This window comes from Sceloporus occidentalis, unplaced genomic scaffold (genome assembly GCF_023333645.1).
Source record: "Sceloporus occidentalis isolate IW3139 unplaced genomic scaffold, rSceOcc1.0.p SCAF_4, whole genome shotgun sequence".
In the NCBI taxonomy this organism is placed as follows: domain Eukaryota; kingdom Metazoa; phylum Chordata; class Lepidosauria; order Squamata; family Phrynosomatidae; genus Sceloporus; species Sceloporus occidentalis.
The window spans coordinates 19,372,115-19,394,424 of record NW_028316984.1 but is presented as its reverse complement, the minus strand read 5'-3'; the positions used below and the strand labels follow the sequence as shown (position 1 = coordinate 19,394,424).

At 39.5% G+C, this 22,310-nt stretch overlaps 1 protein-coding gene across 2 annotated transcripts in view; it reads left to right on the top strand.

Annotated features, from left to right (window-relative positions):
* The window catches only part of PARD3B (par-3 family cell polarity regulator beta), a 574,817-nt gene that overhangs the window by 308,268 nt on the left and 244,239 nt on the right, over positions 1 to 22,310 (top strand). For both annotated transcript variants that reach the window (XM_089519344.1, XM_089519343.1), the window contains exons 17-18: positions 15,598 to 15,804; positions 17,406 to 17,664. In XM_089519344.1, coding sequence (XP_089375470.1) covers positions 15,598 to 15,804; positions 17,406 to 17,664 — 466 coding nt within the window. The remainder of the gene's footprint in view (positions 1 to 15,597; positions 15,805 to 17,405; positions 17,665 to 22,310) is intronic.

Genomic DNA, 22,310 nt, shown 5'->3' with positions numbered 1-22,310 from the left:
GTCTAGGGTAAATTGCAGCTTTGCAGTGCTACTAAGTTGGCATGGTTTGTGCAGAGTTGCAAAACATATCAAGGTAAAATGAGCCGTTCATCCCCAGTTTTTCCTCAGCATCGTTTATGAAAAGGTCCTGGAGGTCTCTCTCTGTTACTTGCTGCTTTACATTCAGAACATTCCCGTTCCACTTCTGCCATCCCTATATAGTCTCTGTCAGATGTTATGTGTGGTTCTTAGAGAAGAATTCTCATAGAGTTGTTGATTTCATGCAGGCTCCCACTGAAAATTCTCTTCCTTGAGCTCTGGGACATAGAAAGCACAAAGCACAGCTGTGCAGCCAGTTGCAGAACAAAGATGGGAATATGTTCCTGCACCCTTCTCAAACCATGGGTCCTTCATGCAACAGTAGTGTGAAATGTGAAAGTGTTCAACATAGTGCAGCAGTACAATCCAGTTTCCATTAATGCGGAAGATGTTTGCCTCCAGTGAAGGGCCTCTTGAAATCGTAAAAGAAAAAGAAATAACCCCAACCTAAAACAGAAAGAAAGAATCTCATTGTGGGAGAAAGGTGGGATATAAATCCTTAAAACAAACAAACCTGTTACAACTATCAGCAGTACTTCTGAGATTGTGTTATGGCCAAAAGTAATGGTAAAGTCTTCTGAATAATGACTTGAGGAGTTGAGTATGTTTAGTTTGGAGAAGAGAAGACTAACATGTGACATAATAATTTTAAACATGTCCTGCAGGAAGGTGCTGTAGAAGATGGAACAAGCGGCTTTTCTGCTGTTCCAGACACTAGAACATAAACCAATGGATTCAAATTACAAGGAAAGAGACTCCACCTAAATATTAGGAAGAACTGCTTTACATTTGATAGTGAAATAGACTGTGAAAGGGGTGGTGGACTATCCTCCTTTGGAGGCTTGATGGGCATCTTTCAGGGATCCTTTAGTTACGTATTTTTACGTGACAAGGGGTCGGACTTCTCAAACTAACTTTTTATGATTCTGATTCTACATTTGTAAATACAACAGTTTCCACAACAGTAAATTTACAAAACAGAAAGAAAACAAAAATATCACTGAGCTCAGCTTTCCTCCTCCCCCAGTTCAGTTTAGTGCTCCTCTCAGCCTAACTCACCATCCACCTTGTCCACACTCACGCCTGGCCGAGAGGATGCATGGCCACCCTAGATACTACAGCACTACATTTAACTACTGGTTAGATTAACCTCTATTGGCTAAAATATTGGCCTGTAAAATAATCATTTCTTGCCCTTCCAAGTTCCAGGATGCACCACTTTGTATAAATATAGTAGAGAGCACAGTGCCACCATTATATATAGGCAGGTGGTAGGAAAAACTTGCATATTAGCAAAGCTCAAGCTTATAATGAGAACCTTTAATCAGATAATTTATCAAATTCCCTAGTCTTTGGATTCTAATACTGGGGTGTGGGGGAGGCAAGCATAATGTTATGCAGACCTTTTATATCTGTTTCCAATTTAGGATCCTATGCTTAAGGCAAAAGACCAACTAAAAGATAATCGTTATCACTAATTTTTGAGTGTAAGAGGTTTAGCATGTTTCTTTACTTTTATCAAGCCTTTCATAATTCTCTCCATGTTTTCTAAATGAGCCCGTGTTGAAAAGGCCATAACATTAGGAGTGCTCCTGATAGCTATTCAGTTGAAGAGTGCAAATTAAACAGTGTGATGAATATTGAAATCCCTCTGTCCCAGATAATTTTTAGTATCTTTGTAGAGATCATGCCTGAAAACCTACATGAGTAATGATGAAGTGGGGCAAATGGAGGGGAGGGGGGAATCTTAATGATTTTACCAAACCGTCAGTATAGTTCTTAGAAATAAAATGAACACTATGAGTATTCTACTGGTTTCTTTTGTGACTGGGACCCACCTAAATTTCTAAATGCTTATGTACTGTCCTCCTCCTGAGGTTGTGTCCAAACAGCTCCCCCAACGTACATACAGTTTTAGGCATCTGGCATAGGGCAGGAATTGGGGCAAACTACTGCACTATTTAACCAGTGTCTTGGGTTGTATAAACGATGAGGGTTCCAGTCATGCCAGGATGGCAGATAGCCATGCAATAGGTGGACCCATAGGCAAGGAATAATCTCTGTACATGCGTGGTAGCAATCTGCCTGAGAGATAGCAGTGGGCAACATAGCAGCCACACTTCCCTTTCTCCCCTGATACATACTAAAGCCCCGGTTCTCTTCACTTCCCAATCCGTAGGGAGGACACATATGGGTAGTATAAGTCTTATTCTGAATTATCCTACTTTTCCTTTTAGTAGTGGCACAATGTCAGACAGGCTATTCAGTGTTCATAACAGGCTCCCTGGTTGCTTTGTATCACATGGGTTTGAAATGAGAAACCTGGTGGTTAGAAATTCAGAAAGATGCTGAAGACATTCAGTGCACCTGTATCTTTTAATTCCATTCAAGAAAATGTGTAAGAAACTATTCTCACTTCTGTTTTTAGATTTTAACTCCCCTCAGTCCCCATCTTTAGTATGCTGGCTCTGGGATTTACACTACTACAACAATATTATAGAGGCTGTGGTAGGCAACAGTTTCTGCAGAGCTGAGAAACAATTTCAGACGACAATGTTAGGTCTTAGAACCTAACTATTCCCTGAGATACAAATTTCCCTGTTTTGCTCTCAAAGCTATCTCTGCCTCTTCCTTGAATCTTTATTGGTGTTGCCTGTGTTGGTCTCAAACAAACCTCCTGACTATCTAAACTTTGTTTACTAATCTACAGATCTAAAGTTTGTTACTATTTTGTTTAATTAACATATTTATATATTCCTGTTCATAGACCCCAGAAATGTAAGCACAGTCATGTAGACTTTCCTTAATACACAGTTTTAAAAATGTATGTATGTATTATGGAGTCAGCCCAATAGGTAATTTCTTTTTCACATACCTGTACCATGAAATAATCAAATCATTTTTCCCCATAATATTTGTTGTTCATCACAATACAACAAAGGAACCATACATCTACCTTTTCTTTTGTTTGCTTGAGACAATCATCTTGTTTCTTACAGTACCATTGATTAACCTTTCATTGATAGAAGGTCACCCACTGTCAATGGAGACAACCTAGGAGTAGATAGGTGAATCATAAGGTCATGGTATCTTTCTATGTGTCTTTCAAGGGAAGCCCTACAAATCAGCCGTGAAGTAAAATGCTATTAACTTTAATATGGTGATGGATGCCTCATTCAGGTAGGCCCTGCAGTTCTAAATCTTTAAGATCCCTCCCTGAATCTCGTATTTGGCCCTCAAGGTAATCATAATATTAAACAAATGGATGTGTTGGTCACTGATGTGTTCAGTGTGGTAAAACATGACCGAATCTTCCTTTTTAAATTTTAAATGAGTTACACAGAGGTGGAAAATAAAAATAGGGAAGATACATTATTTATAATTCATACTATAACAAATATAAAATGTATTGTATTTATTATATAAATATTATATGTATTCTATAATGTTGTTGTTGTTGTTGTTGTTGATGATGATGATGATGATCTGTGACGTCAAGCCATTTCTGACTCCTGGAGACCCTGAAGTGAACCTATCATGAGGTTTTCTTGGCAAGGTTTGTTTAGAGGAAGTTTACCATTACCTTCCTCTGAGAGAAGGGATTCAGATCCTGGTTTCCAGAGTCATAGTACAACAATCAAATCTCTATGCCATGCTGGTTCTCATATAATTTATATATATCTTACACATATCCACACTGTATTGCCTCAATTTCAATCAAAATAGCACTTTTCCCTCTCTACATTCTCTGCTCCCAAAAACCCTATTTAGATCTCATCCAATCCCTTCTTCCTAATTGGTGGCCCTGTTCAATCTGATCTTGTCAAGATTTAATCCATACCTATCTGCCCCTTCCTAGTTCTATTTTTACCTAACCCTAACTCTGTTTCTAACTGGTCCTAGTCACTTTTTAACAGACAAGCCTGTCGTTTTTATATTGAAAGCTTCCCCACCCAAAATGCATGAGCTGGGAGTGGCTGATTTCACTCAGGCTTATCCAGCTTCTCACATCACAGATATCATCAGAAATTGAGCTCACAGTACAAGGGCAATAACATAGTTACTGAAGTTTTGTGTTGTCACCAAGAGAAGATAACAAATTAGCAAGCAGGACATTCAAGAAAACACTTGAACAGCAGTTAGCCAGAGGAGAGTTTGTAGTAAGACCTGGCTTATATAAAACTTGGTTAAAAAGCCTGGCTTGATTCCTGGATTCACCAACAAGAGACTTCTGCTTCTTCTCTTTCTGATTGTTGGCAAAAAAGAGCTTTCTTTCTCTTTCACTTCACTTTCATTTATCCCTTGACCGCCCCCTCCCTTTGCACAGCGGCCTCCAACCTAACATTATAGGAGTGCCATCTGGAACTAGTTTGTCTATGAGGTTTACTGGCTCCCAAAGGACTTACCATGAAAGCATTTTGACTTGTCGCGAGGGGAGTTATTCTTATTTATCTCTGGCAGACCTGTTATGAAAGAGAGGTGACAACTGAAGAGAACATAGAACTCCTCTCTTTGGTTCTAGGATGTTGCAGCCAAATACTCTAATCCTTCTCTACCCCTTGTAAACTGCTTAGGGAGTGCTTAAGTGTACTGATAAGCAGTATAGAAATGTACTTGCTATTGCTATTGCTACCCTATAAAAAGTTCCAAGCAGAAGAGCGATGAGATACCAGCTTTGATATGACAAAAGCATGTACAAATAGTCCTATAGGAGTAAAAGAGTCTTTCATTTTGTACAGTCAGCATCTGGCAGTGGGGAGGAAACTTAAATGTGATCCATGTAGGAAGGAAGGGCACTTTTCACTTGGCGTGGGATAGTCTGTTCTTTTTGTGATGTTTCCTGTATTTTTGTACACCTTAGCCACTCAAAGCACCACCGTGCCAGCAACTATAAAAGAGGCATTTTTTTTATGCTAGGTTACGCTAGAACCAAACATTTCATCATTGGGGACTGTGGCTGGCAAAGAAGGGGAAAATAAAATTCTTCTGTGGAAAGAAGTTAGGTTTCTTTGCCCCAGACATTTGCTACTGGTGGGATGATTGTTCAGTGAAGGACAGCCAGAAGCTTCCATGTCAGGAGTACAGTGGATTCATTCTGGGTTGTATTTAAAATTGTTTCCAAGTTGCTGAGCCCTAGTCAGAAATAGATCCTTGCTGTTAATCAGCAATGAAGGCTCAACCTCAGCAAAACAAGGCTGCAGGGAATAGTTGTCAAACAATAAAGCAAAGCAACATAAGGCATATATGCACTGTTTACAGTTACACATACATTTTGAAGGTAAAGAAAGGGTGCAGTGTCCCTGCTGCATATTTGAACAGGACGGGCATAAGTGTCATCATGGTATCACACTGGGTTTTGCCAAAATACTACTTTTTTTAGGAGGAGCATGCCACCTTTTTTGTGAAGGAAATGTGTGGTGTACAATTAATTCAACTTTCTTCTCTTCTGGAATGGCTGTAATCTCATTATATCCTTTTAACATTTAGATAGTTAAGTAACCTGTCTTACACAAATTCATTCCTCTCAGCTGACTCCCAGAAGCACCTTCTAGCTGGAGTATACAAAGAAATTACCATAAAAGATAAATTAAAATGTCAGTATTTCTAGCACTTGCTAATTTACTGGCTCTGTTTAGTTTCTCAGTCATTAACTCCACCAGTCTTGCTGCCCACTGGTCTTATGTTGCTGTCCCTTTAGATTGCCTTTTATGTCCCTTTAATCTCCTGGGATGCTTTGTCTCTTCTGGCAGTCATTTTAATGGTTGTTTATTTGCCTATTTACATGGTGTAGAGGTGTTGGAATTAGTTTCATGAGCACTTGTAGAGCTGAAAGGGAAGCACACTGTGCCAGAGTACCAAGGGCCACTGGGGTGCTGCCTCCAAGGAAGATTATTATGGCAGTGGAATGCCAGTCTAACTCATACATTGACCAAGCAAGGCACACACACACTTCCCAGCTAGAAAGAGCAACAATTCTTAGAGCTTCTTAACAAAATACTAGTGCCTCATATTGTTTTTTCCTCCACCCTTCCAATCCTATTCCTTTTGTGTCTTGTCTTTTAGACGGTAAGCCTGAGGCTATGAACTGTTGGGTTCTTAATCTCTGTAAGATGCTCTGTTTTTTCTATCTGAGGAGCAAGGGAAAAATGCCTCCGATAACTATAAAAAATATATGTGTGTGTATGTGTCAGAAGAGGAAAGTGAGAGCGAGTGAGAGAGTTAAGAACCTGAAAAAGCAGTTGTCACTGCCATAAGGTATAGTTAATGCAAAAAGGAGAGCAGCAAGTCATTCCGATTGTTGGAGCAGTTAAAATACAGTTGTTGCCAACTAAGAAGTAGCTTCAAGGCTTGCTTAGTTTCAGTTCAGTTCAGTTCAATGTAGGGGCAGTGTTGAGATAGAGCCACAGGTTGGTCCAAATTTAGCCAACCACTATATCTAACCAAGACATGCCTGTGATATGTAGGATCAGGGAGTTGTTCACCTTTGGTTGATTTTTTTAAAAGATGATGATTCTTAGATGTAAAAATAATTTGATGAGGACGCAGAAGCAAATGTTTTCAGAATTCTCTGATTCTTGCAGGTTGCTTATTTGCTTAAGACAGTTAACAGGATGAGTAGGGACTGAGGAACGAGGAGGGAAAGGATTCAACAAGCCAGTCAATAGCCCAGTGTAGAACCTGCCTCTTGTTGTAAAGGAAGAATAGGGAGATGGCATCAGTCTGTAAAGGGTTGCATCCAGTAGCAGTCAGTGGGGATCACCAGTCCATTCCACCAGTCAAATATGTTTTAGTAGTGTATATGCTAAGTGAAGGAACACTTAGAGGTGGTTTTCTATTTCCTTCCTCTGAAATCTAGCCTGAACCTCCTGGTACTCCTTGTGAGTGCCCATTCCAAGTCCTAACCAGGCTTGACCCTGCTTAGCTTCCCAGATAAGAAGGGATCTTGTACCTTGAGGATATTTTGGTTGGAGGGCACTGTTGAGTATCACTCTGTGTAAACATGTAAGTGGCAGGTGGTTGCTTTCTTTACAATGCAATTTTACAGCAGTTGGCAACTGTATAGCTTAACATAGAAATACAGTCAATTCCATAAATATGTAGGATTGTTTTTTAAAACAAAAGCAGTATGTGTTATATGTATGAAAGAGAAGGTTTTCTATTATTTTATTTCTATAAATATCTTAAGGGGTTTCTAGAATTCTATTTGTAAAGACCAAATTTTATTCTCTTAAGCTCTTCTTTCACAACCTGTGCACATTGTTTTAACCCTATATTGGTTTTATTGATTCTTTTGATTTTCTGGCCCAATATATGTGATGTGATGAGCAGTTCTCATATGGCTGCCAGCCCCCCCCCCCCCCCCCCCGCATTTATTATACATTATTCACTTAAAACAAAAAATATCCCATTGTTCTTATTAGAGAATGCATTGCAATAATTTGTTTTTGTAGTTAAAATCTTATGCAAAATAAAACATGGCTGTGTTACTTAATGAATATAGCTTGTTATACTCTATCTTTTAATATTGTTGTTGTTGTTAAGGACCACTATCCTCAGAACCTATTTGTCCATGACAGGATCCTTATCCAAGATGAAATATGGCCTTTGGCCTTTTCAGTCAAGCCAAATGTGATTCCCACGTGGTCAACCATAGGACATGTTTTCCACATCTATAATGTTTTAAATCCCTTAGTACAATACCATAGAGTTCTCATGTCTCCCCTGTTCCTTTTTATATTCATAACAACATAATTGAAAGAGTGTACAAAGCATGCAGCTTTATTCCTCATCTGAATTCCAAAATATTCACTCCTTGGCAGGTTTTAATTTGGGAAATTTCTAGTGTTGCCAGTAAAAGAATGTCAGATCAAGTGATTTTATAGCTTGAGGAAAAGGGCAACTTAATGTTCAACTACTAATCTACCAGACATAGCCTTCAGTAATAATCCCAAATAAATGGAGATAGCTTTTGTGAAATAGCAAGTTTCAAAGAACTGACTGAGGTAAAAACTTGACTTTCATTCAAGTGAGTAGGACATGTAGTTTTGACAGGATCTCTATAAAATTGTAAGGCCATAAACAGAACATAAGCGTGTTCAACTTGTTCTGTAATTTTTGGTACATTATCAAGAACTTTAATGATGTAATGAAGTGTTTGACTGAGTTTGCTTGTTAAAATAAATGTAGTAGTATTTTCCTGTTCTCTACCCACTTTTAAAAAAGTACTTATGGGATGCTTAAAAGGGGGGAAAGATATTATTATTACTAAAAATTAATGTTTCCATTTAGGTTATACTGAACATTTATTCAATAAAATTGTCAATATTTTTTCAAGTTATTGGTGATAGAATGGTTTTGAGAAACCTCAAAGGTGCTATGGCATTCACAGACCTGTGCCAGTGTTTGTGAAAAGTCTGAAACTGATGAAGAAAAACTGCCAGTGGTTATGTTCCTAGTTTCAGTGTATATCAGGGGTGAAGAATATGTGGTCTTCCTTAAGACCATTCTTAGCGTACCTTGCATACCCCAGGCTATTTTAGGGTATAAATATTTTGTTATATTAACAGCAGTTACACATAGGACAAAAAGCATGATCCTGGAAAGGTCATGATGCCCTTTGCAAAGCCAAGTGAACTTCTCATGAATGGTCACATAACATCTGAGGGCATGTGGACAGGGCCCCTGTAACTTAATGGATGTGAATATTGCTTCTTCCCAACCCCTTGTCATATGCATTTCCTCTTGAAGGGGAAAGACAAAGAGGTCTGTCATCCTAAAGCAGTAAGACAATCTCCTTGCTAGCCTCCACTGTATTTCCCAGCACTTCATCCTGTCCCAGATTCCCTGAGATTACCCTAATTTTATCACTGCTTGATTATTTTACTTTTGTAACTCTGAAATTAAAAATCCACTCACCTGCCTCAAGACATAATTCACCCCCATAAATATGCCCACTTCCACTTTAGTCCAATTTGGAGTCAGGCAGAAAATCTGTTGGATTCAAGCTTAACTCCTCAGTATTATTGTCTGTGCCACACAGCAGCAGACTGAGTCCCATTCAACTCCCAGCCCTTCCCCAGACTGGAACCTGGCTTCTGGAACTGGTACATATTCCCCATTACAAATTCTTTACTGTCTGCTACCACCTTTTATATCTTTGTATGTATGTAATGTGTGAGTGTGAGGGTGCTTCGTGTGTGTGTTGATTCCCCTTTTTATAAATAAACTAAACTAATTTGGAACCTGCCTCAGGAGTTCTTTGACTTTGGAACTGATACACTGATAAGGCAAAAAGTCCTGGCTTTAAGTTATTGAAGCCCCCTCACTGGTTCCTATTGAACTAAATTAATTTCCCCATTGAATACAGTTTGTGGGTGCCCTCCAGGGACCCTACGTTTTTGGGTAACACCATAATCCTAGTCATTGGTGAGGCCTATGGATTGCAGTGTAAAACCATCTGATGGATCTATACATTCCCTATTCCAGTTGATAGGAAGCACAATCTGGCAGTCAATTGGGTCTTGTGCATCTCAATTGTATCACAGCTATTCAGTCTTATTTATAAACTGCCTGAATTGTAAAATCCAAAGACGTGTCAAACAGAATTGATAATAGAACCCAGGATACCTGATCATAGCCATCTGCCTTCATTAGTGCACCAAGAGTGACATTATCCTTGATAATATTTTCAAAGGCAAGAATGGAATTTGCTTTTAATGGAAGCTAAACCTCTCAAGTGTCATTATGTGCATATGGCATCAATCTATACATCATCTTTTCTGCCATATGTCTTCATCCCTGTCTTTACAAGTTTATCAACTTCTGTTGACTACTCTATGAAACTTGTATCACATTTGCTCTCCATGAGACTTGACATAACCCATTCCATAAGTGTCAAAATACTCCAATAATTATTACCAACTATATTATCAAGGAAAGGAGCCATTCAAGTCCAGAGATCTAATAATAATAATAATAATAATAATAATAATAATAATAATAATAATAGTGATAATAATAATTTTTATTTATATGTCCTGCCTCTTCCAAGGATCGAAGCAGGATTACATCATTAAAATAATACAATACAATTCAGCAGTCAATAAAATACTAATACTGAATGACAAGATAATTCTGCTTCTCTTCTTGTGACATCTATATTATGGCGGCCAGAGAGGTGGACATGTGAAATTGCATCTTCCTGCTGAATTTAACAAGCCTATGCATAGGCCAATCCCATAAATGCAGATTTATATCTCACCAGTGTTGCCAATTTCTGGGGAATTACCCAGAATCCAGGGAATTTAATTTCTTTCTGTGGATTTTGACTGAATATTCTGGTAAATATTGGGGAATTCCAGGGATTTTCAATTTTGGTAAAACATTCCAGGGAATATCTTCAAGGCTTGTTGGCAACACTGTATTTCACTTACATTTTAAAAACTGAGGTTTTAAAAATATTAATCAGTATCTGCTTGATTTTGTAATAAAACCAGAGGGTTTTTTTTTTTTTTACTCTCATTCCCACTTCCTAGGTCCCATGTGTGTTGTATAAGTACAGTTGGACCTCATTATCTTCAGGCTTGCCATCCACGATTTGAGCATCTGCAGATGCCAAGCCCTGTTGTCCCAAATGGAAATGTGTGATGTGGCCCCACTAGCAGCAGCATGCATGGCACACTGCCATATAGGGACAACGGGATTTGGGGTTCAGCATTTTTTCCTGTCTTCTGGGGGAGGGGGCCCAGAACAGATCCCCCATGGATATGAAGGTTTGACTGTATTATCAGTGTTATGTGAATCTGTGAACAGATCTCAGATTGCTTTCTTTAGGGAATATTGGGGAGGACATGGAAAGGTCATGTAACCATGGGGGCAGCCCATCTTATTTGTCATTAATCCCATTGTCATAACTTGCACCTGGTAAACTGGGGTCTCCAAGAAAAAAATGGAGAAATCTGATCATTCTGCATGTGGGCCATACAACTTCAACCTGCAAGTAGTAGCTCATCTCATTGAATATTCCTTCATAAATACTGGTAAATAAACACTTTCACATAAGAAATTGATCTGTCAGGGATACAACTAGCTTAGACTTTTCTTTGACTGCCAATTCAGGGGTAGCCATGTTGATCATGCAGCAAAATACAACTTAAAGCAAAATCCACAAAACAGCAATTTTTTAAAGGGCCAACTAAAATACACAAAATATATTATGACTAGGAATGGGGCAGTTAGCCTCACATGGGACATAGCTTGCCTAGATCTCAATGGAGGTTACTTTGCTGCTGCTGATAGATTTGAAATTCTATTGTCTATGTTTACTGCCCTTTGCCCTCTATCCTCATATGGCCAAGAAGGGGGATGTGTCTGCCTGCATTGATATGTCTCCAGACCATCTTAACTGATAACAGAAGTAATATCTGAAACAAATTGTAGGCCTGTGACATCATTACTTTTCATCTCCTCTATGATTTTAACACCATTGCCTGATAAAGAAGCAAGTGAGGCTTCCCAAGCTTGCATGTTATATTTTGTGCATTTTCATTGCGCTTGTAAAGTTAACACTGTTTTGAGGATTTTGGATTTTGTTATATTATGCTTTGATTACCATGTTTCTGTGTGCTGGCATTTGTTTGTTTAATTGTCTATTTATTGTTTCAGTCAAGAAGGATTCAGTTATGTGGTTGTGTCAGGTTTATCAACTCATTTTCTTCTGTTGAGAATTAGAACTAGTGGGAGGCCCACAGAGAGAATAAAATATCTAGTTTGTGAACTCTCTGCCCCCCCTTTTTTTTAGAGGAATCTGCAATATTGGACAAAGAAAGGAGACTGCACATGCTCAGGGACACTCTGCTTATTATCCCGCATCCCTCTCTCTCAGAACTAACTTCCAAGGATGAGCCAGAACACTGAAACCTGATCTCCAGGCTCATCCCTGGCTCAAATTAAGCCCTGCAAGAAAGAATGATAGTGTGAGATGCGTGGTGATTTTCCTGTCGAAAGCTAGCAATCAAAGCTGTTTTCTCACTAAAAAGCAGGCTGGATTTTTCCCTACTGATCAGAAGAGCTTTTACTTTATCTGTTTCTTCTCCCGTGATTATGCTTCCCTTTTCTGTTGTTCCTTCCCATCCTCAAATGGCCACTGCTATACCTCTTACTGATGCTTATGCATTGAATAATTTTAAGCACCTTTTATGCTGCAAGCAAGGCGATGCTCAAAATCCATTTCAGCAGTTGCTAATTTGGCAATAATGGTAGTCTCCACAATGGCAATTAATGAACAAAGGAACCTTGCACTTTGTGACCTAGCAACCAGGTTCCCCTTTAAACTGGTTTCTCCCTCTCTCCCTTTTTCTTTCTTCTTTTTGCACACGAGATGTCAAAGTCCCCAGGGAACAACAGTGTTAAATTGCTTTGTATATGGCTGATCTTTTACCGTTTGGTGGCAATGCTTATCCTATAGTTCCCCACCCCCATCTGGTTTCATTTGTCACACTTTCTTTTATTTTGATTATAATTCTACAATTTCCGATTCTTATATTGTTTCGGACATTTATTAATGCCAAAGAGTGCACACAGCTATCTCTCTTTAAACTGCCAAATATTTTACAGAACAACAATCATTACAAGATTTTGAATTTATTTTACAAGTTTTGACGAACCTAGATATATCATTGGTTTTGTTGATCATTCCCCCTCAAATCACACAAAACCCTGCCTCATGCTTGCAACTATGCATGCTTTATTTTATTTTATGCTTCATACATCGTGTATATCTAGCTTTCTTGTTCTTGCATATCTGGCAAGTTGAAGAGCCTTTATAAATAGCCATTCATAACTAGTCATTGCTGTAGCAACAGATACCTTCAGAATTGGTTCCTGCTCTAGGCCATGTAGCTGGACACATATGTATTGCAAAATATGAGCCCCTGAAGCCTATATATTGAGGAATTAAGCACCAAAAGTACAGGCAGAAAAGAAAGGAAAGCTGAAGTGAGAAATAATATGATATAGCACTGAAACAATTAAATAAGCTATAGTGAAATGTGAATTAATTATACCTTGCTAGAAATATTTGTGTCCACTTTATGGAGGGATGATGCTACTTTGACAATGTCCCACCGTGTTTAACAGACATTGTTGAGGACTTTCCAAAGGAAACACTCTTGAGGAACAGCAGCATCTTTTCTGTTAACATCCAGTATACAAAAAGGAGAACTTTGCTTCTAGTGCTAACAGAAAGTAGCAGAACCTGCGCTTTTAGATGCATCAGTTTGCAATGAACCTAGGTAACAAGGCCAGAGCCCTTTCAGAATACTTCTACTTTACAGGAATATTGTTCTAATTCAGGGGGGTAAAGGTCAAATTCTATGTTGGTTGTTTTTTCAGTTTTGGCAACTGTTTTGGGGCCACCCAATGGGTTTCAACATGGAGGAAATTGTTCCATTTTTAGTGTACTGTGATCTTTTTACCCACAGCCCCCTTTTCCTTTTTGTGTGCCTCTTAGCACTCTCTGTCTGAACACTGTCACTAGTCATCTCTGAAGTCTCCCCTGTAAAATTTCGTATCTTGCTTCTCATAACAAATGTGCTCTTTTTCTCTCTCACAGTACACCATCCCTGTTGCAGTCTTCTTTTGTGTTGCCACAATATCCTTTGAAATCCCAGACCTACTACGCATCTCCCCCATTGGTTTCTTCTCACCCCACAGGTCTCCTGTTTCTTACAGTTACATATTTATGCTAACCCATTCCAACATACCACATTCCTCTTTCCTTGCCTTTTCCCTCAGCACACTTCCCACTTTGTGTAGTACCTTATCTATTTATAAACCTATGTCTGTTTTACCTCACCTTTTCCTTTACATGCTCTATTGGCTAGTGCATCCCCATCTCAATCCTCCATACTCTTTCCTTCATTGGGTCTCATTCTTTGGTCTTTCTTTACAGGCATGCATCATCTCTTCTCTTACCCACTTCCATGGACTGTTTTTTCAGTTTTAACCATCTTCCTCCTTGATGAGTTTAGCAATAACACATGGCTTTCACTGTCATGGAACTTCATATACACAGGCATATCATGGGGAGTTAAAATGGCTGGTTGTCCACAATCAACTAAAAAAGCTGGTGCCAGCTGCTCTTCAGAAGGGGAAGCAGTTTGGCCAGAGACTTCCATCCTACTTCTGCTGATAGACTTGAGCAGACTTTAAGTTTTTCTGAAATGGAGGTGGGAAAGAGCTGCAAAAAGTGGATATTGGGAATTCCTTTCTTTTATTGTGCAAGGAAAAAAGAAGATGACATCTCAGGTGGTGATGGTGCCCTTAAAACAATTTGCTATGCCCAAGCACATTCACATGCAGAAAATATATAGTTTTCTTGATAAAATTATTAGCCCCAATAAAGTGTCATTTTGCTGGGACTAATGTTGTTGTGGTGTTCCTTCAAGTCATTACTTACTTAAAGCAATCCATATCCTGAAGTTTCTTTGCAAGATTTCTTGAGTGAGGGTTTACCATTGCCTTTCTCTTTGTGACTTTCCCAAAGTCAGTGGATTTCCATGACTGAACAGGGATTTGAACCTTGGTCTCCTAGGATCCTAGTCCAACACTCAAACTACCACACTACAGTTGACCTTACTAAACTGTATTAAGGGCACCTTTTAGGACATCTTCTCTTTGTCTTTATATTTCTATTTTTCCTTCTTCTGGCATGCATTGTACAGTACAAGCCTGCTCTGTAGTTTCTCTTCTGTTGGTTCACTTTGTTCTCAGGTTGTCTAATCCTTTTGAATCGTTCACTCTCAGTCTTCCAAGGCCCTTGCTGTTCTCTTCTTCAGAGTCCTCACATGACGTGACAGTGCCCCTTGCTCATTCCTAAAACCTACGGCTGGGTTTCCATGTTTGTGAACTCTGACTTATTTCTGAGAAATGCCCTTCTGTGATAGAATATTGGGGTTAAAATTGTTTCATGGAGGAAAATATATACAGTTCTATTTTCTTTTTTCCTTAAAGGAAAAGTCTGAGCAGTAAAAAGGAACCATACACACACATATATATATATACTAGTATAATTGGCAAACAAATTTAGGGTTTCTGTGGCTTTAGCAGAAGAGTCACTTCCTTTGCAAAACCAATATTCATTCATCTTTTAAATAAAAATAAAAACCCCATGTCAGTAGTGAAATTATATTGGAATCCTGATGGAATAGCTCCTCTTAGCCCCCACAATTCTGGATTCCCCAAAGCCTCAGAATAGTAGTACTATTTTTGAGCAACATATGCTTCAGGCTTTGTGGTTTATGCTTTCTATACCTGAGAGATTTGCAAATCTAATTTATTAGACTTAAAAGCTCTGGTTAGTTTTGGAGAGGAAAAGATGACTTCCAGTTGTGTGACTGCAGGCTCCAACATTTTATAGGCATACCACAAGTGGAACTCTTCTTTAAAACATGTGCATGTTTGTAGTTTTATTAGTTCTTTGTGTAGTTTCAATGATTTTTCTCAATTCTTTTCATTCAGAATCTCCTGGCAAGGATGTTGGTCCAACCCTGGGTTTGAAGAAGTCAAGTTCTCTAGAGAGTCTACAGACAGCTGTTGCTGAAGTAAAAAAGAATGATCTTCCTTTCTATAGGCCCAGGCCTCACATGGTCCGTGGCAGAGGGTGCAATGAGAGCTTCAGAGCTGCCATTGACAAATCTTATGATGGACCTGATGATGTGGCAGAAGGTATGTGTTTCAGAATTTTTCTTCTCTTTTTCTCAGTGGGCTACCCCAGCATGGTGCCTTTCCGGTGTGGTAGACTACAACTCCTCCCCTCTCCAGTCAGCATGGCATTGAAGGAGTGGAAAAGGATGGCATTAGGGACCTTATCTATCAAGGTACTTACCACTAACCTTGCCCAAACGTACCAGAAGTGGGATCACCGGTCGCGCTTCTGAAACTCACCAAAGCACTCCAACTCTTCTCCCATGGACAAATCATTCACAGAGAAGCCATTTTTTGTAATAACAGGATCTTCCGTTATGCAAAAAAATGGCTTCTCTGCAATGATTTGTCCACAGAAGCACAATGAAATGCCTCAATGATGGTTCAGAAGCATGACACACCTATGCACTTCTGGAACATTTGGGCAATATTTGGGCAGTGGTAAGTGCCTCATGTGATAAGGCCCTAGGTCCTTTCAGTGGTCAATTAAATACAGAGATTGTGGAAACTCTCTTTTGAATTCTGGTGTTGGAGTTCATTTTCAGCACCTCTGGCTGCATGGCAGGACTTCAGTTATGGCTCTAAAGCCAGTTGCTAGCACCATCTTGATTAGACTGAAATAATAAATGAGAACGGGATGTAAATTCCATTGATTTAGTGGACCTACTCTAGCATGGACTAACAGTTTATATACAGGTCATGTCAAAGCCATGTTCATGCATCTCATTCTCTCCCACACACACTTGGTGGCTTGTTTTGCTGCTGAATAGGTACATCTCCCCCCTTCCCCATTTCTCTTGGACAGTTCTCATTTGGCAATACCACACAAGGTTGACCACTTTTAATTTTCGTGAATATGTCCATCCTTGTCCATTTCTTCCTGTTTCTCTGGTTCATCTTGTTTGTCCAATGGGATAGAAGAGGACAGTCCAGGATTGGATTTAAGCACCAGAAAAAAATGATAGTGTTGACGGTGCTCTCTGGCCTATGTTACAGCTCAGTTTAACTATGGATCAAAATCTACTGGTTGCAGACCCATTAGAAATGGGGCCACTTCAATCACAGTCCAGGAGTTTGGGGAAATAGCTACTTATGTGCACCCTTAAAATGTTTCTGTGTTTTGACAGCACCGGTGTAGCTATAATCACAGAATGTGTGGTAATAAATTTTGGTCCAATTATAATCTGCATTGTATGTATTTTAAGAGCTCATAGAGCTTCACAATTCTAGTATCGGAAAGGATAGTGTCTTTCCAAATCTGGAAAGTAAGAACCCATAATGTGACCATTCTTAATTTATCAAAGAGCCTTTTGGTATTAAATGAGTATGTTTTACAGCAAAGGTTCCCAAACTTTGGTCCTTCATATATTTTGGACTTCGGTTCCCAGAATTCCTGACTGTTGGCCAAACTGGCCAGGGCTTCTGGGTGTCGGAAGTCCAAAAGTCCTGCAAGACCAAAGTTTGGGAACCACTGTTTTATGGTCTTTGCTTTATGGTATACGGTTAAATGAAAATGCATTGCAGGACACCATAGATGCACACCACATCTGTAGTTTTAGTTTTTGCATGTAACCATACATGTCCCTCATCTGTATTTATTAATTTTCTTTCTCATTTTGCAGATGGTATGTCTGATAAGAGTTCTCTCTCTGGTCAGGAAGCTCAAAACTTTGGATCACCCTTTCACATCAGTTCTGAGTTAGAAGATGTGGAAGGCAAGGCAAAGAAACACAAGAAAACTAAAGACAAATCCAAAATGAAAGAAAAGAATAAAAAAGCTAATTTGAAGAACAAATCCAAAATGAAAGAAAAAGACAAGAAAGAAGAAAATGAAGATCCAGAGAGAAAAACAAAGAAGAAAAGCTTGGGCGCCATGTTGAGGTAAAGGGCCTAGTTGTATTTTTTAAATCTTATTTTTTTATTTTCCTCTAAGTGGTATGTTAAATTGAGACTGATTGATTGATTGATGTGACTGGAGACCACTCAGTGGGTTTGTGACCAGAGGAAATTGGCTAGCAAATAGTGGGAATTGTAGTCCAACTTGGAGGTGGGGACCAAGCCCATCTTGCCAGGTCAGCAAAGGTCGAATGAGACGGATGCAATGCTCTCCTCTGAGAAATTGGCCATCTGCATGTTGCTGGATTGGAGGGGCTTCTACTTGACACTTCCTGTCTGAAGATTTAATTCCTTTATGCTTAGGCTGATACATTAATTGGGGCAAAGCTGCCAATAAATGTTAAACGTTTTCCTTCTCTGTGGAGAAGTCAGATTGTGTAGGTGAATGTTCAGCTGGACTGGTCAACCAGATTGGTGGATTCTCACTGATGGGAGCAGTTGTTATTTACTTCTGCTCTCTGGTTTGATTTCTCATGAAAGTGTTACCATGGCTTTAAATTTTGTCAAGAGGAATGTGAAGTTTAAAAAAAATTAAAAAGCCATTATAAAAGTCATGCTGTGACAACTGTGAAAAATGTATGTGGTATGTGTTTTTATATAGCAGAGCAGGAACTTTAATCTCCCATATTCTTATGACAACCCCAACCAATGCAATTTGGGTCAGTGTGAAGACAGTAATCCGTTTGTCACTTCCATAGTGCTTAAGTATGCTTAACGTGGTGCTTGCTCATCCAAAAGGGTGTTATAGGAAAGCATATTTTTGAGTTTTCTGGGTTGGATGATGGGTATTAAGTACTTAATTTGTGGCCTGGTTAGTTTAGTTATCTGACCCAAAATCATCTCCGTCCGTGTATTTTTTTTATATATTTTTGGCTGCAGAGCCAGAGCTTTGACTTCATTTTTAAATTGCGTTAAATAAAATCTGAACCTTTTAAATCACCAAGAAAATGTGACATCTGTCTGGTGTGCTGTTACTCTGCAGCCTCATCCCAGAGCAGTTGTTAGAGGCACGGTGTATAATAAATGTAATGTGACTGTGGCCCCAATATTACCTTTTCCAGATAGTGGTTGTAAAATTCCTGGGTTTACCCTTCACTTTTTATGGGTATGAAGGTAAGTTAGCTAATGGACTGCAGCCATACCAATGAAATTTTAATAGCTGGCTCCCTATGGACAGCCAGTAGGCTGGAGTTACAGTGTTTGGGTTTTAAAAATATAGACTATGTATCTGGCCTTTTCAGCGGAAAGGCAGGTTGGAACAACCATTCTTGTTAGATGCAGAGCCTAACAGCCTCTTATTATTTATTTTTATTTAGGTATTTATATCCCGCTCTTCAGCCCTAATGGCTCTCAGAGCGGCTTACAATTATTATTTTTAATCAGACAGTTCCCTGCCCTCAGGCTTACAATCTAAAAGACATGAAACAAAAGGAGAAGGGAATGATGGAGGGAAAGGGGATGAGGTCCAGTGGTTCTTCTCTCCCTCTGAGGCCTGGACCAAGGCAGATGGATTGGAGGGAGGGCTCTTCCTTCTTCTAGTCTAGTCCTGATGGAGCTTATTATGGCGGGTTACAGACCGCCTGTTTGGGGCGGGCTGCACCCGCCCCTTTCCTCGCTGTATCGGGGCCTCAGTGTCCAGAGCGGCAGCTGCTGAGACCCCGATCCGCCGCTTTTCAGGCTGCAGGGAAGCGGCAAAAGGCCCCTTCCCCGCAGCCTGGAAAGGTGTGTCCTTGGGGCTTCAAGCCCCAAGGACACCCCGCGGCGGCGGGGAGGAGGAGAAAGGGGCCGCTTGGCCCCTTTCTCCTTTGGTCCGCTGGGCACAGCCGTGTGAAGGCTGCGCCCAGCGGACCAAACCAGGAAGGAGCTCTGAAACGGAGCTCCTTCCTGCTCCGCGCTAAGGGCGCACTAAGCGCCCTGGCGCAGAGCGAAGATGTCATGTCCGCTCCGCCCCGTATAGAGGCGGCGCGGTCGTGATGTCCTCATGGCGGCGGCCATGTGGAACGGCCGCCGCCATTTTGTGCACGCAGAGCGAGCACTAGGGTTAGGGGGTGTGGAAGCACCGCCCCTTTCTAACCCTAGTACGTGCTCCGCGCGTACTTTCCTGCCCATTTGTAACGAGCCTATGTTTCCCATCATGATGGAGATCTATTAAAGCTGCTTGTATAGTACCATCTCTCTGGTTGGTGCTTGCATCTCTCTTTCTGCAATTGATTTAGCTTAATTATTGGGATGGGGTGCTTGCTATGAGGAAGGAAAAGGAAAAACATTGATAAACAGTCCCAATATATGCTAGAGTTTTATTTCATCAGAAATTTCTGTTTTCTGTTACATTCTACTATATTAGGTGTGCAGGAGGATTAATAAAGTACCTAATATGAGTAGTAACCACTATTTTCTTCTTTGGAAATATTGCAATTTCCTGCCAACAATTAATCTTGGAGTATTTACTCTCATTTTCACAGTATGGGCCATTTGGTGGGGGCCAGGAAGGGTGGGAGTGTGTGGATAATTTGCCAGTATTGCTTTGAGCTAAGCACCTGAATGGTTTTAATTTTTCATTTTAGCCAGAAGAGAAGAAACCTTTTTATTATTACATGAAGACTTTGTGCAACTGTATTTTTATGACCAGCAGAGTTGACTCTATAATGGTATTGCTGAATAAGTAGCAATAATATTAATCTATTGATTTCCATGAATGCCTTGCTTCTACAGTCCTAAATCAAGACAGACACATTGACAGCAGGGCAGTCCTGGAGTGCTTTGTGTGTAGAAATGTACATTTGCCTAAGCAAATTATCACGGGTTGCCAGTGGTACTAGCTTTGAAAATGTACATGGTCTTTTTGAAGGATGTAAATGCTGAAGCAAGTGTCTTTGGTATCTGTTTCCTCTATTCATCCACAAGATTTAGTCTCCCATCCTTATCATCATGCAAGTATGTATACTGATTCCCAGGCCCCAGTGCTGCATGACTAATTGTTTTACTGCCATTTAGTTTAGCTGGGAAAGTGATAGAAATAAATGGTACCGCAAAGAGAGAAATAAATTACAATCAGAAACTATTTAGAACATTTTGTGAGGCCTTCATTTTTAATTTTTCCTTCCTGATTAATATCTACTGTACAAAACTGTCAGTTGTGGAGTAAAACTACCATGTTTTAGTGATTGCCATCTAAGGGGATGGGTGCAGTAATTAATCTGAGAATGTATGCATAGCCCATTTGTCATGCCATTAAGAAAATATTGGCTGTTTTATGACACCCTCCTTTTCTTTCCCTTGCAACCTTGATTATTTCTTAGTTGAGTTTTTCATTTGTCAAAAATAAAGATTAGAGGAATCTCTGTGTATATATATGGGGGAGTACATATTGCTAAAGGTTTATTTTTTAAAATTAAGGTTTGTTCTTTTCTTTGCCTACATGCATAAATCTCATTAATGTTAACGAGTTGGGCCCATGCATCATAAGGGAGGATAGCCTTCTAACTCATTAATGTACTTTGATAATAAGATGACCTATATTTGTGGAGCAGATCATAGCTGAGCTTCTAATGTGTTTTGAATAGAAAGGGAAAGGATTAGAGACCCAAAACCTGAACTTCAAAAGAACAGGGCATATATTATGTGTGGGGGTATGCATAACTATGGGCAGGATTGCATCTTAGTTCATAATTTCCTGTTTTTAAACCAGAGGTTTTTGCAGTATCTTTTTTTTAAAAAAAAAAAATCTCAAGTAACAGTTCTTTAACTTTCAAACATGCATATATCCGATACATTTTCTGGCTTGCCTATTACTTTTTTTGTCAGACGGTTTCACTGGAGAGACTTGCAAAAACGTACAGTGAGTTCTCTACTTACTAGAAAAATCCCCAAGTCAAGACTTCATTCTGCTTGTTGCTGTTTTACTGAAACTCGGTCTAAAGGACCCTCTATGACCTGCAGTATTGATGCAAGGGTTCAACTGCTGAGGTCTACAACCACAGTTGTAGTATGTTGTAGAGAAGTAGATTGCAACTGCAACAAGAAGTGTGCTCACAGTGACAAAAAAGGCAGGAATGGGAGGAAATTATGAAAAGGTGAATGGTTATAGGAACAGCAAGGTCCTCTCTGCATTGTGCTCCTGAAGAGCCCCCAGATCTGGTAATGAACACTATGGGTAAAGCAGTCATCACCCTCCACGTTTAATATCTCTCTCATGTTGGGCTGCAAAAGGTAATGCCTTATTTTTTCCTGATTAGATAACTAGGTTTCTTTACAGTATGCAGATTGGCGGTGTCATTCTTTCAGTGTCACTCCTGAACCCAAGAACTTGGTATCTTAGAGAGATTCAACACCAGAGGTCCTCCATTATGTTCAACATGTCAGTGAGGCTTTCTTTCTATAATTTCCTATGGGGAAACATATATTTGTCATGTTGAATCATGCCAGAGACAAGAATCAGACCAAAGCAACGTTTATTTTATAGTGCCCTGTCTCTGATTAAATGAAAAAGTCATCTCAAATCCAGTTGACATTTTAAACTAAAATTATTACAGATACGCAGTCATTAATCTAATCACTTAAAAAATACATCTGTTGTTTTCAATGATGAAAATATGCCCTAGCAAATATTTCAGTTGGTTGACCTTTTGTTT